A 16,766-nucleotide genomic window follows, 5' to 3' on the forward strand; every position below is an offset into this window, starting at 1 on the left:
CAGCAGTTGCCAGGGGATGAGAGCAGGGGGAGCTGGGAGTGACTACACAGGTATGAGGTTTCTTTTCAGGGTGATAGAAAGCTTCTGGAATTAAACAGTGGTAATGGTTGTACAATGTGAATATGCTAAAAATCACAAAACTGTATGCTTTAAAATGATGATTTTATATGACGTGAGTTATATCTCAGTAAAAAATTACAAAAAAACCCTCATTAATGAACACAGCTTATATTTCTCTCTAGTCTTCTTCTTTCTTTCCTCAAAAAACAGAATAAGCTCTCCAGTCTTCTTCCGTCTTCCCTCAACAACCAAGATAAAATAAGAGTTCTATTGAAACTAATAAACTACTACTTCTTTAACAACAACACAACATTAAGTAGAAGAGCCAGGGAAACTCTCAATGATACTGACTGGTAACATCACAAAAAAAGTGAGTGGGGTGGGAATGAGGACTAAGAAAGCAAAGTCAAGATTAGCCCACGGTAAGACCTGCAAATCCAGTGAGGGTAGGGTTCATGTGAACAGAGAACAGCTAGGGGACCAGGGCTCAGAGGTAAGGGTCTGGTGGCATTTCCTAATTCCAGTACTCAGTGACCATCTGCTGGATGACAGAATGAATGAATGAATGAACGATGCAGAACACATACTGTATAGTTGGTTGAGCTGCTTTGTTTGGACACAGCTGCCTGGTACTTGGCCATTCGATCCTTTATAGAGGTTTCTGAGAGGCGTGGAAGTTCCAGATTTCGCCTATTCTCATTTTTCTCCGAGTTGAATGTAGAAGATGACAATTGACCTAGAAGCATCCAAATAACATGTTTTATTTCTCAGATGGGATCTCACTCTGTCACCCTGGCTGAAGTGCAGTGGCATGATCATAGTTCACTGCAGCCTCGAACTCCTGGGCTCAAGATATCCTCCCATCTCAGCCTCCCAAAGTGCTGGAATTACAGGTGTAAACCATTGTGACTGGCCAATGTGTTTCATTAGAAGATAAAAGTGATTCAAATAATTTCAAAATTCTAAATTTTGGGTTATTGTTATCTAATGGCCAATTTCTTCCATTAAAAGCACGAAGAAGAAAATCAGGAATATAATTGTCATTTACAAAGTAATATTCACTCTTTCTTGGCATTAAAAGAACCTTACCATAATTGAGCATTGCATATTTTATTTAGTTTTTGAGACAGAGTCTCACTCTGTCACCCAGGCTAGAGAACAGGACAGTGGCAAGATCGTAGCTCACTGCAGCTTTGAAGTCTTGGGTTCAAAGGATCCAGCCATCTCAGTTTCCCAAGTAGCAGTGACTTCAAGCATGCACCACCACGGTGGGCTTTTTTTTTTTTCTGTAGAGATAGGTCTATGTTTCCCAGGCTGGTCTCAAACTCCCGGGTTTAAGTGGTCCTCCTGTCTCAGCCTCCCTAAGTGCTGAGATTACAGGTCTGAGCCACCACGCCAGGGCCTGTATTTTAAAATTCTGGCTTATTTAACATGAAAAAGAAGAGATCTCAATGCCTTTTAATTTGCATTTCTTTGATTACTAGGTAGCTGATGCTTTTCCTGTTTTTACTAATTTTTTCTTTTGTGAAGTGCCTGTAAGTCCCCTTTAAAACGTAATTCCACTCTCAAAGTGTTATGTTATCACTGGTAATACAGGGTAACCAAACCTGATATGGGACACAGCCCATCTATTGAAGCCCTCAAATCCCAGATGACTAGAGCCAAAACTGATCGTAGCACTTTACTTATAGCTCCTCAAAATACCCTTTGGTTACCATAGGTTATCACTAACAAGGGTGGATTAAAAATAGAAAAAAAGAGGCCGGGGACAATGGCTCATGCCTGTAATCCCAGCACTTTGGGAGGCCGAGGCAGGCGGATCATGAGGTCAGAAGATGGAGACCATCCTGGCTAACACAGTGAAACCCTGTCTAGACTAAAAATACGGGTGCCTGTAGTCCCAGCTACTCGGGAGGCCGAGATAGGAGAATGGCGTGAACCCGGGAGGCAGAGTTTGCAGTGAGCCGAGATCGTGCCACTGTACTCCAGCCTGGGAGACAGAGTGAGACTCCATCTCAAAACAAAAAAAAAAGCTATTTAACAAGAGCAATGAGATTTGAGAATGGCTTGCATCTAATAGGCAGACTTTCCTTTAATTTGTGTCACTCTTCCTTTAAAAGCATTGGCTTCGAGTCCAAAAGATGTTGCTACTAGTGAGTACTTCCTATAGGACCTCATACACAAGGAACTCTTTGCTTACCTGGGCCTATTTCTAGGTCATCTAGAGAATAGCTGTTTTCAGAGACCTTCCTTCCACTTGCACTTCGGCTTTGGGCCCGGAGAATCTGGAAAATGAAACCCAGTGATAAGTTTTGCAGAAATGATGGGAAATCTTGATGCAAGGTTCAACTTGCAAACCTTCTTTATAAATACAATCCAGATTTGATTTTTTTTTTTTTTTTTTTTTTTTTTTTTTTTTTTTTTTGAGACGGAGTCTCACTCTGTGGCCCGGGCTAGTACAGTGGCGTGATCTCGGCTCACTGCAAGCTCCGCCTCCCGGGTTCACGCCATTCTCCCAAGTAGCTGGGACCACAGGCGCTCGCCACCACGCCCGGTTATTTTTTTGTATTTTTAGTAGAGACGGGGTTTCACCGTATTAGCCAGGATAGTCTCAATCTCCTGACCTTGTGATCCACCTGCTTCGGCCTCCCAAAGTGCTGGGATTACAGGCATGAGCCACCGCGCCCGGCCCAGATTTGATTTTATATTTTTATATTTCATAGAATTTTAAACAAAATTACAAACGTCAAGCACTACATATTCACAGGTGCCCAGGGAAAAATAAGTAACTCTATGTAGGTAATATTCTCTGTTAAAGATCACTTCCTAAACAGCAAGCTTTGTAACACTTATTGGAGGGGAATCCTCACATACCAGATGACAATGACATGCCTTCCAAATTGCCAAGTGCTGATGCAGAATCTGCTGTTTCCTTTCTCCATCTCACGTTATTTCTGCTATTGCTGCCTTGGTTCATGTCTTCATCATCTTTCCCCTAGACTATTGCATTATATCTCTTTAACTGGTTCTTCATTATCTTCCAATCCAGTCTCTATGATGCTGCCATTATCCCCAATAATACAAAGTAATTATCCAAAAATATAAATCTATTTTGCTCTCCTTTTCAAAATTCTTTCAGAATTCCCACTCACTCCTGAAATTAAATCCAAAGTGCTTAGTAAGTCACAGAAGTCCTGTTCTAGATCTGGTCCCCACCAAGTCAGCCTCCTTTGTCCTTCTGTTGCCTTGCAAATGCCTGTTCCTTCAAAGACTCAGTGTAAGCACTATGAAGTCTGAGTACCTTGCCAACATAAATTTAGGTAATCTTTCCTCTGTTCCCAAGGTACCTGGTCAAACTGTTGGGTGACTGTCCCTCTACTGCACTGTAAGCTCACTGAGGGCAGAGACCATGTCTTTCTCTGCATATATTTCCAAGACTTACAGAAAAGTGGATGACACAGATTTTTTTTTTTTTTTTTTGAGACACAGTCTCACTGTCACCCAGGCTGGAGTGTAGTGATGTGATCTTGGCTCACTGCAGCCTCCGTCTCTCAGGTTCAAGAGATTCTCCTGCCTCAGCCTCCTGAGTAGCTGGGATTACAGGCGCTTGCCACCACGCTTGGCTAATTTTTATATTTTTAGTAGAGACAGGATTTCACTATGTTGACCAGGCTGACCTCAGGTGATCTGCCCACCTCAGCCTCCCAAAGTGCTGTGATTATGAGCTTGAGCCACTGCGCTTGGTTGACACAGATTTTTTAAATAAAGTATTTTGTGATTCCATTAAATTACTACATTTATCTCTCTCGTATCTAGGGTAGATCTTTCATGAAAGTTACAAATTATAATTTTTAAGACTGTAGAGTCAAAAATATTCCCAGACATAGTTCACAGGGAGTATGTCATGTTTATTCAGCTTATAATGAGTGCCTTACATCAGATCCTATCATTCAAATCTCATTTTCTTTCCAGATAACTTGAGGTTAAAAAAGATATCTGAAATCCAGTATGACAGGAGATAAGAATAAAACACTTAGCACCCTTTTGAGTTTAACATTAGTAAATAGTCACTAAATCTTTAAGTTTAATGGACTAATCAACTTTACTTTATAAAGTTTGAGAAAGTGAGGCTGGGCATGGTGGCTCACGCCTGTAAACCCAACATTTTGGGAGGCCAAGGGGGGCAGATTGCTTGAGCTCAGGAATTTGAGACCAGCCTGGGCAACATGGTGAGACCCTGTCTCTACTAAAAATGCAAAAAAAATTAGCCAGGCGTGGTGACATGCACCTGTGGTCCCAGCTACTTGGGAGGCTGAAGTGGGAGGATTGCTTGAACCAGGGTGGGCAGAGGTTGCAGGGAGCAGAGATCGCTCCACTGCACTCCAGCCTGAGCAAGAGTGAGACTCTGTCTCAAACAAAAAAGAAAGTGAACTATCACTTTTACATATTTTTTATACCCCCTCCTTGGAGAGAGAAAACATGCCACATCAGAAATCAGAGCCAAGGATTTGTCTGTTTATACCACACCAATAAGAATAGTTTCTTTCAAATTCAGTATACATTTAATATGTCTCCCAAGGCCAGGCAAAGTGGCTCAAGCTTGTAATCCTAGCACTTTGGGAGGCTGAGGCAGGTGGATCACTTGAGCCCAGGAGTTTGAGACCAACTTGGGCAACATGGCAAAACCTCGTCTCTACAAAAAAAATACAAAAGTTAGGCCAGGCACGGTGGCTCTTACCTGTAATCCCAGCACTTTGGGAGGCTGAGGCAGAAGGACCACGAGGTCAGGAGTTCAAGACCAGCCTGACAAACATGGTGAAACCCCATCTCTACTAAAAATACAAAAAAATTAGCTGGGCGTAGTGGCCCACACCTGTAATCCCAGCTACTCAGGAGGCTGAGGCAGGAGAATCGCTTGAACCCAGGAGGCAGAGGTTGCAGTGAGCCAAGATCAGGCCACTGCACTCCAGCCTGGATGACAGAGCAAGACTCCGTCTCAAAAAAAAAAAAAAAAAAAAAAAAAAAACAAAAGTTAGCTGGGCGTTATGGCACGTGCCTGTAGTCCCAGCTACTCAGAAGGCTGCAGTGGGAAAATTGCTTGAGCCTGGGAGGCGGATGTTGCAGTGAGTCAAGATCATGCCACTGCACTCCAGCCTGGGCAACAGAGTGTGTGTGTGTATAATTTGTCTCCTGGCTGGGTGTGGTGGTTCATGCCTGTAATCCCGGCACTTTGGGAGGCTGAGCCAGGAGGGTCCTTTGAGCCTAGGAGTTCAAGACTAGCCTGGGCAACATAGGAAGACCCCATCTTTACAAAAAAGAATACAGTGAGCTGTGACCACACCACTGCATTCCAGCCTGGGTGACGAGTAAGACCCTGTCTCAAAAAGTAATAATAATAATTTATATCCAGTCAGCTTTGCAATTTACATTATTGATTTAAGTCTATTTTTTCTTTTTTTTTTTTTTCTTTTTGAGACGGAGTCTCGCTCTGTCGCCCAGGCTGGAGTGCAGTGGCCGGATCTCAGCTCACTGCAAACTCCACCTCTCGGGTTTACGCCATTTTCCTGCCTCAGCCTCCCGAGTAGCTGGGACTACAGGCACCCGATGTCTTGCCCGGCTAATTTTTTGTATTTTTTAGTAGAGACGAGGTTTCACCGGGTTAGCCAGGATGGTCTCGATCTCTTGACCTTGTGATCCGCCCGTCTCGGCCTCCCAAAGTGCTGGGATTACAGGCTTGAGCCACCGCGCCCGGCCTATATTTTTTATTTCTTTTATTTCTTTTATTTTTTTAAAGTAGAGACAGGGTCTCATCATGTTGCCCAGGCTGCTCTCAAATTCCTGGGCTCCAGGGATCTTGCCTTGGCCTCCCAAGGTGCTGGGATTACAGGTGTGTGCCACTGCATCTGGCCTGATTGGGCCTATTTTTAATAAAAACTAAAACAAGCTGGAACAACACTATCCGTGCTACATCACACACAGGTCAGGCATACTTTCATCAATTACTAAACATCCATATAACTCACACAGCTCAACATATTCTTGCTCCAGGAGCAGCCTCTATCTGAAAATGAAGTGGCTAGGCCCAGTGGCTCACCTGTAATCCCAGCACTTTGGGAGGCCGAGATGGGCAGATCTCTTGAGGTCAAGAGTTCAAGGCCAGCCTGGCCAACATGGTGAAACCCTGTCTCTACTAAATGTACAAAAATTAGCCAGGGTGGTGGTGCATGCCTGTAATCTCAGCTACTCAGGAGGCTGAGGCACAAGAATCACTTGAACTTAGGAGATGGAGGTTGCAGTGAGCAGAAATTGTGCCATTACTCTCCAGGCTGGGTGACAGAGCGAGACTCCATCTCAAAAAAAAAAAAAAAAAGAAAAAAGAAAAAAAGAAAAAAAAAGATAATGAAGATCTTGGTCAAGAGGAAAAGATGTCTGGCAGGATACCCTCAATCCACTTTTTTTTTTTTTTTTTTTGAGACAGTCTCGCTCTGTCACCCAGGCTGGAGTGCAGTGGCGCAATCTCGGCTCACTGCGAGCTCCGTCTCCCGGGTTCACGCCATTCTCCTGCCTCAGCCCCCCGAGTAGCTGGGACTACAGGCGCCCGTCACCTCGCCCGGCTAAGTTTTGTATTTTTAGTAGAGACGGGGTTTCACCATGTTAGCCAGGATGGTCTCAATCTCCTGACCTCATGATCCATCCATACTGGCCTCCCAAAGTGCTGGGATTACAGGTGTGAGCCACCGCGCCCAGCCCTCCCTCAATCCACATTTTTAATTTTTATTTATTTTTTTTGAGACAGTCTTACTCTGTCACTCAGGCTGGAATACAGTGGTGTGATCTCGGCTCACTGCAACCCCCACCTCCTAAACTCACACAATTCTCGTGTCTCAGCCTCCCGAGTAGCTGGGATTACAGACGTCCGCCACCACACCTAATTATTTGGGTTTTTGGGCGGGGCGCGGTGGCTCAAGCCTGTAATCCCAGCACTTTGGGAGGCCGAGACGGGCGGATCACGAGGTCAGGAGATCGAGACCATCCTGGCTGACACGGTGAAACCCCGTCTCTACTAAAAAATACAAAAAACTAGCCGGGCGAGGTGGCGGGCGCCTGTAGTCCCAGCTACTCGGGAGGCTGAGGCAGGAGAATGGCGTGAACCCGGGAGGCGGAGCTTGCAGTGAGCTGAGATCCGGCCACTGCACTCCAGCCTGGGTGGCAGAGCAAGACTCCGTCTCAAAAAAAAAAAAAAATTATTTGGGTTTTTGGTAGAGATGGGGTTTCACTATGTTGGTCAAACTGGTCTAAAACTCCTGACCTCAAATGATCTGCCTGCCTTGGCCTCCCAAAGTGCTGGGATGACAGGCGTGAGCCACCACGCCTGGCCCACATTTTAAATTTTATTTTCAACATACTTCTTATTTGCTGATCATTTAAATAAAGAAAATTCCACATATTTATTCCAAATGCTGCCGCACTGGAAGATAACCACTACAAAAATTAGAAAGTTCAGAACTCAAAATGGGAGAAAGGCTGCTGATAAACTTCTTTTGAAAAACCAAAAGAGGCCGGGCGCAGTGGCTCACACCTGTAATCCTAGCACTTTGGGAGGCCTAGGCAGGTGGATCGCTTGAGGTCAGGAGTTTGAGACCAGCCTGGCCCACATAGTAAAACCCCATCTCTACTAAAAATACAAAAATTAGCTGAGAGTGGTAGCACGTGCCTGTAATCCTAGCTACAGGGGAGGCTGAGGCAAGAGAATCGCTTGAACCCAGGAGGTGGAGGTTGCAGTGGACCAAGATCATGCCACTGTACTCCAGCCTGGGCAACAGAGCAAGACTCCATTTCAAAAAGAAAAAAAGGAAAGAAAAACCAAAAGGAAACGGGTTCTGCATTCTTAATACAGATATTTGCTTTCTGTCAAAGGTAAAGTTCAAGCACAATTCCAAGAATATGTGTTACATGTTACAACCTGCAGAGAGCTCAGTTTTCTGTCTAGTTGGAGCTACACATCCTTCTCTGTCTTGTGTGAAGTCCCTGCACTGCTGTTATTGGGAGCACAATCATTTAGAACCAGAGCATATACCTTGCCAGGGCAGAGGCTTTCTTTGGTTTTAAATGCATAAAATTTCCCATCTTTGCTAGCTTTTAATTTAAACTGCTGGATTAAATAAAATAAGGCCCCCTTACCTTTTTTTCGAAGCCTTTTGCTCCATAGGGGTATCAAAACTCTATATTAATTTCTTTCAAGTACTAAAAAAGTAAATGTACAAAGTCACTTGGTCTCAGAGAAAAATAGGAAGAGAATTGTCTCTGAAAATCCCTCATACAGACTGTGGCTCTGAGGAGAAATACAGCTGTGAGGTAAGATGGGTTTTCATGATATTGCAGGTGAAGCACAGCATTACTTTCAATATATTTCACCTCCAAACCACTCGAACATTAAGAATAACAAGGCTGGGCCGGGCATGGTGGCTCATGCCTGTAATCCTAGCACTCTGGGAGGCCGAGGCAGGTGGATTACCTGAGGTCAGGAGTTCAAGACCAACCTGGTCAACCTGGTGAAACCCCATCTCTACTAAAAATACAAAAAATTAGCCAGGCGTGGTGGTGGACGCCTGTAATCCCAGCTACTTGGGAGGCTGAGGTAGGAGAATCGCTTGGACCTGGGAGGAAGAGGCTGCGGTGAGCCGAGATTGTGTCATTGCACTCAAGCCTGGGCAACAAGAGTGAAACTCTGTCTCAAAAAAAAAAAAAAAAAAAAAAAAAGAATAACAAGGCTGGGTGGTAGCTCACGCCTATAATCCCAGCACTTTGGGAGGCAGAGGCAGGAGGGTTGCTTGAGGCCAGGAGTTTGAGACCAGCCTGGGCAACATGGTAAGACCCTGTCCCTGCTTTAAAAAAAAAAAAAATTAGCCAGGCATAGTGGTGATGCCTGTAGTCCCAGCTACTCTGGAGGCTGGGATGATTGGTTGAGTCCAGGAAGTCAAGGCTGTAGTGACCTATGATTGTGCCACGGCACTCCAGCCTGGACGATATAACAAGGCCCTGTCTCAAAAGCAAGCAAGCAAACAAACAAACAAAAAATGATCTCAAATGCATTTAAGATGAGTTTTATGATCCACATTTTCCAAGTGGTAATCTGAGGTACAGGAAGAAGGAGGGGTTTCCTCCACTATTTCTCAAGGAAGTAAAGGAACACAAAACGCGCGCGCGCACACACACACACACACGCGCGCACACACACACACACGCACACACACACAAATTCTGATACCAAAATACTGTTCTGTAACAGACTTTTATCACATTTTAGCTCTTTTTACTCAGACACTTGAGGGAGTCTTAATCATTCTAATATCAAGGAAAGAGAATAGACAAGACACTTTTAAGACTTTCTGGAATTTCCTGAGGCCTAGCCTCACCCCACCCTGAAGTCCTCCTTCCTGTCAGCTGACAATAACTCCTGTTAGTATGAATATCCCTTAAATATTCTCTGTGAATCCATAAATCAAATGCACCAAGATGTACTACTAAGAGAATAAAAGTTTGGGGCTTTTAGACAATAATCTGTAGAATTTTTTTCTGTAGTTTTTAAAAAAGAAATAAAGTAAGTTAGGTTCTAAATAAGTAACAAAGCAGGATTTCCTGTCTTTTCTACACCTGTTTTCAGAAAAAATTATCTTTAAAAGCTGATTCTCAACACTTTAATTTACTGAGAGTCCCCTACCTCAGCCACTTCCTTCAACCTTTCAACTTTAGCTTCCTTTGGATGCTGTCATCTCACCAAAGTCAAGGGCAGAGGAAGGTTGGCTTTTAGGCAAAAATGGAACTTTGCTGAACTATGCATGGGGATCAGGGAATAGATAAAACATAGTCTTGATTCCTTAAAGTACTGAGAGAAAAATTTCTTTCTTCAGGGACTCTCTTAGAGAGTTAATGTAAGTAAAATAATACACATAAAAAGAGCTTTTATCTCCAGATGGTAGGATTTCTCTACATTTTTTGTATTCCCAAGCATTCTACAAATACTATGTTAGTCTTACAATTAGGGAAAGAAAAAAAAAAAGGAAGGATAACAAGTCATGTCTATTTAAGTAGACAAAAATGGTAAAACCAAATGCTAATAACGCTTTGGGGAATGTGTCCTTATATTGTACTAGTGGTGTTATAATCTTGAGAACAAGCTGAAAATATATAAGAATAAACAATAAATCATACCTTTTGATGTAAGAACAATGTTTAATGAATTATATCCAATTTTTTTAATTTTAATTTTTTGAGACAAAGTCTCACTCTGTCGCCCAGGATGGAATGCAGTGGTGTGATCTCAGTTCACTGCAACCTCTGCCTCCCAGGTTCAAGCAATTCTCTTGCCTCAGCCTCCTGAGTAGCTGGGATTTCAGATGCATGTCACCACGCCAGGCTAATTTTTGTATTTTTAGTAGAGATGGGTTTTTGCCATGTTGGCCAGGCTGGTCTCGAACTCCTGACCTCAAGTGTTGGGATTACAAGTATGCCTTGTGCCTTGGCTCCCGAAGTGCTGGGATTACAAGTGTGAGCCACCACCCAGGCCCCAAACTCTTCTAACTCTACAGCTTTCATTCATATCTCTTGCATTCCAATGTATTTCTTCTGTTCACTGTCCTGATGCTTTTCAATTAGTTAAGCATAAAATGTGGGAAGACAGAGTTAATTAAAGTCTTTGAGAACATAGCTGTTTTCAATTTTTCCCAGTTTCCTTAGATTTCAAATATATGTAGGGCCCATTGTTTCTATCCAATAAATAGTTATTATAATATCCATGAAGATAGTGTTAAATGGTAGAAGGGGTACTACCCAATTTCAATCCTGTTCTGATATTAATTAGCCACATGCCATGGGGCCTATCAATTAACTTCTCTGACCTCATCTGATTGCATCTATAAAATTGGGATTGTAAAGTTCTAACTGACTGAGGGCAGTGAGCTGGATTAAATAACTTCTTAAACTCTCTTAAGGTTCTAGGATCTATATGTCAACAATTTTGACAGTGATTTCTCACTCATTGAAGCTCATTGATGAGTTGGAATGAGTTAGAAGGCTAGAGGAAATGACTCTTAAATATATTCATTCTGGTAGAGAATAAGTGAGAAATAGGCTTTAATCAATTTTCATTATTTGGAAGGCAGTTATGCTTACCACTATACCACCAATGCCACCTTCCTTTTATTAAACAAATACTATGAACTAAGTTATTGACCACTAGGGTATAAAAACATTCTTACTTTTCTTTTTTTTTTTTTTTTTTGAGACGGAGTCTCGCTCTGTCGCCCAGGCTGGAGTCCAGTGGCCGGATCTCAGCTCACTGCAAGCTCCGCCTCCCAGGTTTACGCCATTCTCCTGCCTCAGCCTCCCAAGTAGCTGGGACTACAGGCGCCCGCCACCTCGCCCGGCTAGTTTTTTGTATTTTTTAGTAGAGATGGGGTTTCACCGTGTTAGCCAGGATGGTCTCGATCTCCTGACCTTGTGATCCACCTGTCTCGGCCTCCCAAAGTGCTGGGATTACAGGCTTGAGCCACCGACATTCTTACTTTTCTTTTTGAATTTATAAAAATAAGTTATTTTTTATTTTTGCCTTATCTAGTAGCAAACATAAAACTATCCTGCCTTAAAAAGCCAACATTGTTCTTTCTCCTATTTTTATCTTGGATCAGAAGTTCATATACAGTCAAGCAAGTGCCCCAAAGAAAAACCCCAGAATTGAAAACAGGTGTATTCCCTTCAGAAAAATCAAAGCTAGAATATTTAGCTATTAAAGTGTTTCCCCCGAGACTGAGATCAAGTGACTTCACTGCAGTGGCTCAAGAGTGGCTGACTCCCTCCTTCCAAATCAGCCCATCATAGAACCCCTATTGCTAAACAGCAAAAGCCAGAGGCTTAGACGGGATCCCTCATAACTGGAGAATTCAAAGTGTTCAGAACTTCAAGCCTGGCCTATGACGTAAAATCTTTTTTTTTTTTTGTAAGTACAATTGCGATTTTATTTTTCTCCAGAGGCTAGTTTTTCTTCAGTCCTTAAGAACTCTGCTCCTTATTTGGGCTTCGGTGGCGGTCATGGGGCAGCACCCACAGGTCTACATTGGTCCTTGCGGGGGCTTCATGACCTTGATTCCTGACTACTGTGCTGTGAATAGCACAACTCACACAGTAATGCAGCTTCACATCTAGCCTGGGAAGTACACAGGTGTCCAGGACGCTCACTTCAGAAATATCGCTGACTGTTGTAGCCTCTACGTTTCAAATGATAAATTTCTTAATAGTCTTGCCATTGGGCACACAATGGGCACAGTTCATGCAGCAAACAGGCTGCAGTGAATAGCATACACCTGGTTGCGGCCCTCTTTGGCATGACGACTGTTTCTTCTTTTCTTTGTCATCTTAGAGGTGCAGGCCCAAGAAAGATGAAGTAATGAAGTAAAAATCTTAATTTGAGGGTGACTAAATGAGTGCTTCAAGACTATTTAACCCAAATCCACATTCTGCAAGACAGTTCAAGAAAAAAGGCAAAGTAGCCATCTACCTCAAGGCTATGGGCTCCACAATACTTAGCACAGTTGTCCCCAAGTGTAAACACTTTCCATAGCGTGCTTCTTCCCTGTCTCCCAGGTTAGGCACAATGATGCCAAGGCGCCTGTCATTGACACTCTCATCCTTTAAGAATTTCAGGCTGGGTGTGGTGGCTCACGCCTGTAATCTCACCAGCTTGGGAGGCCAAGGCAGGAGGATCACTTGAGCCCAGGAGTTTAAAACACTCTGGGCAACACAGTGAAACCCTGTCTCCATAAAAAATTTTTAAAATTAGCTGAGAGTGGTGGTACACACCTGTGGCCCCAGCTATTTGGGAGGCTGAGGCAGGGGAGTCAAGGCTGCAGTGAGCCATAACTGTACCACTGCAATCCTCCAACCTCGGCAGGAGTTAAGACCTATCTCCAAAAAAAAAAAAAAAAAAAAAAAAAAAAGCATTTCAAACAATAACAGCAGTTTAATTCTTCCTTTGGCACCTAGGTAAAACTGGTCTTTCTCTATAAACTCTACTATGTTCTGGTCTCCTTTCAAAAGCATAAACACACTGAAATTAAAACATGAAATATTAGGGGCCGGGCGCGGTGGCTCACGCCTGTAATCCCAGCACTTTGGGAGGCCGAGACGGGCGGATCACGAGGTCAGGAGATCGAGACCATCCTGGCTAATAACATTGTGAAACCCTGTCTCTACTAAAAAAATACAAAAAACTAGCCGGACAAGGTGGCGGGCGCCTGTAGTCCCAGCTACTCGGGAGGCTGAGGCAGGAGAATGGCGTGAACCCGGGAGGCGGAGCTTGCAGTGAGCTGAGATCCGGCCACTGCACTCCAGCCTGGGTGACAGAGCGAGACTCCGTCTCAAAAAAAAAAAAAAAAACATGAACTATTAAGAATAAAAGATTCAAAAAGTAGCAATTGGGGGATGAGTATTCCAAGGTTTGAGTATAAGATTGGCTATGAGACTATACAGATAGGTTGAGCTCAGACTATAGATTACCTGACAGAACTGTTAAAAATAATCTAGACTGAGGCTGGGCATGGTGGTTCATGCCTGTAATCCCAGCACTTTGGGAGGCCAAGGCAGGCAGATCACCTGAGGTCAGGAGTTCGAGACCAGCCTGACCAATATGATGAAACTCCGTCTCTACTAAACATATAAAAATTAGCTGGGGCCGGGCGCGGTGGCTCAAGCCTGTAATCCCAGCACTTTGGGAGGCCGAAACGGGTGGATCACGAGGTCAGGAGATCAAGACCATCCTGGCTAACACGATGAAACCCCGTCTCTACTAAAAAATACAAAAAACTAGCCGGGCGAGGTGGCGGGCGCCTGTAGTCCCAGCTACACGGGAGGCTGAGGCAGGAGAATGGTGTGAACCTGGGAGGCGGAGCTTGCAGCGAGCTGAGATCCGGCCACTGCACTCCAGCCTGGGCCACAGAGCAAGACTCCATCTCAAAAAAAAAAAAAAATTAGCTGGGCGTGGTGGCGGGTGCCTGTAATCCCAGCTATTTGGGAGGCTGAAGCAGGAGAATTACTTGAACTTGGGAGGTGGAGGTTGCAGTGAGCCGAGATCATGCCAGTGCACTCCAGGCTGAGTAACAGAGAGAGACTCTGTCTCAAAAATAAATAAATAAATAAATAAATAAATAAATAAAATCTAGACTGCTTTCAGTATGGACAATGATGCTTATTTAGAAACAGCAATAAAACCAAGGGTGGCTGTGTTTTCCACTCCCTTAGCAGTCCATTAAGTGACAAATGAGGAAATTAAAAATGGCACAAAAAAAGCAATGACACCTAGAAGCCCAGGTGAATCTTAGGTCTCTTCCATCTTCTTCTTCTTGTTTTAAGGGACAGGGATCTTACTGTGTTGCCCAGGCTGAAGTGCAGCGGTGATCATGGCTCACTGCAACCTCACACTCTCATGCTCAAGCAATCTTCTGCCTCAGTCTCCTAAGTAGCTGGGACTATCAGTGCATACCACCACATCCGGCTAATTTTAAATTTTTAGTAGAGATGAGATCTGGCCATATTGCCAAGGCTGGTCTCAAATTCCTTGGCACAAGCAATCCTCCTGCCTTGGGCCTCCCTAAATTCTGGGATTACAGATGTAAGCCACTGTGCCCAGCCTCTTCCATCTTCCTATAGCTTTAGCAATCAATCTGGTTGCCCAGTGCTATCAGCCATCTACTAGGATCTCTATTTTTATTTTTATATATTTTTTGAGACAGAGTCTCACTCTGTTGCCCAGGCTGGAGTGCACTGGCATGATCTTGGCTCAATACATCCTCCACCTCCCAGGTTCAAGTCATTCTCCTGCCTCAGCCTCCCAAGTAGCTGGGACTACCGGCACATGCCACCACGTCCGGCTAACTTTTGTATTTTCAGTGGAGACGGGATTTCACCATGTTGGCCAGGCTGGTCTCGAACTCCTGGACACAAGTGATCCCCCAACCTCTGCCTCCCAAAATGCTGGGATTACAGGCATGAGCCACCAGGCCTGGCCTAATAGGATCTTACATGGAAAGTTTTTCTCCTCTCCAAGCAGGCTTAGAAAGAGAGGCTTGTTCTGACCCATATCTCACTAGATATTCATGAGAAAAAGTGTCTCACCATATCCTTACACATAATCAGCATTTTTGTCTGCTACAGTCCCAGTCATTTCCTACCTTTGGCCAGTTTCAACATGCAGCAGCCTTTTGCACTGAATCTACATTGTGTGTACTGGCATGACATCAGCTGTCCTGTTCCTAGCAGGGTCTGGGAGGAGGAGACTTACAATGGTGCTTTGAGTCACAACAAAGCCCCTTCCTCTCTATTTAGGATTTCTGACATTTTTTCCTTCCACTTAAAATTCTTCTTCTATTTAAATTTAAAAAAAAATTAAATTAAAACCATAAAGGGGAAAGGAGGATTTGGCAGGACTAAAGGTCTAAAAACTTGAGAGGGAAGAGAGTTAAGAAAAGTTATAAAACTGCTTTGTGGTTACATCTCTTGCCAACTGGTTTCACTGTTAAAGTAGAGCTAAAGCTTATGCACGGAAAAGTGTTCTAGCTTTACAAATCGTCAAAAACTCGTACAACTTCAAACATGACCCCCAAACATTCAAGAACTTTCATAATTCTAAGCAGAAAAGAACTGACATTGCAAGTTATGGGAAGGGATTGACAATATCACACCTAACATAACTGAAGACTACGGGATGAGTTATTTTTTATCTCAGAAAGAATGCTTCATATTATTATATTACTTTCCAAACAGGGATTTGGGCCAAATATTTCGCTTAAAAAAATCCAGCTTTCCCATCTAGGTGGAATCTAGAGTAGGGATGGCTTTGCTCCCCATCAGGTCTGTTTATTTCATTATAACGACTGTTGTAACGAACCATCCCCATGTACAAAGCCAGATATATAGGAAAGTATGAGAAAACTGGAAAAATTTACCAGCTTCGTGGCCTCTGGATTGTGTTATAAATCACCAGCATATGTAACTCATTTTCTAGTTAAGTAATTCCCTCTGGGGACGAGGTCTGCAATCCACATGAAGGATCAAATTTCATTAGCAGTTGTAGGAAAACGCAACCCCGTGTATTTGCAAGTCAAAACTCCCGAAAGCTATAGCTAGTCTGGCTATCTTCATTGCTTTTGCCTGAGAGAGGATTTTAGCTGATAGAAAACATTTGTTGGAAGGCACAGATGAGGAAGTTGAGAAGAAGAGAAGGGATTCAGCTAGCAGAGACAAGTAAGCCTCAGTCTTAATGTTAAACTCTGGCCTTAACACTCAGTCTGCAGCTGTGTCCAAGCAGAGAGCTATTCGGCAGTAATTCCACCCCCAGAGCTACAAATGATAAAGAACGCAGGAAGACAATTTAAAAGGGCAAGTGTACAAAAACACATAATCCAATCAGTATTAAACGCTCTTCATTTCTAGATACCAATTTGAATCCCAGTGTGAACTTAATTTAACATGAAATTGGGTCAGAGATTCACAAATATTAGCATCTATGTAAATAATTCATTTGAGATGTATTAACTTATCTAACTGGAATCAAAAGACATACTGACCACATATTCGCCTCTACTCAAAATGGCTAGATTGGAAAAACAGCTTTGTTTAGTACTTGAATTGGCTTTCTCAAGTTTCAAACCCGCCCA

At 43.4% G+C, this 16,766-nt stretch overlaps 1 protein-coding gene and 1 pseudogene across 4 annotated transcripts in view; both read right to left on the reverse strand.

Moving 5' to 3' along the window:
* The window catches only part of LIMA1 (LIM domain and actin binding 1), a 106,340-nt gene that overhangs the window by 29,079 nt on the left and 60,495 nt on the right, over positions 1 to 16,766 (reverse strand). For all 4 annotated transcript variants that reach the window (XM_050748657.1, XM_050748655.1, XM_050748654.1 and 1 more), the window contains exons 5-6: positions 2,261 to 2,345; positions 648 to 796 (exon numbers count right to left, since the gene is read on the reverse strand). In XM_050748657.1, the coding sequence (XP_050604614.1) occupies positions 648 to 796; positions 2,261 to 2,345 (234 nt within the window). The remainder of the gene's footprint in view (positions 1 to 647; positions 797 to 2,260; positions 2,346 to 16,766) is intronic.
* LOC126930337 (putative 40S ribosomal protein S26-like 1) lies at positions 12,125 to 16,752 on the reverse strand (annotated as a pseudogene).

The sequence above is a fragment of the Macaca thibetana genome, chromosome 11, assembly GCF_024542745.1.
Source record: "Macaca thibetana thibetana isolate TM-01 chromosome 11, ASM2454274v1, whole genome shotgun sequence".
In the NCBI taxonomy this organism is placed as follows: domain Eukaryota; kingdom Metazoa; phylum Chordata; class Mammalia; order Primates; family Cercopithecidae; genus Macaca; species Macaca thibetana.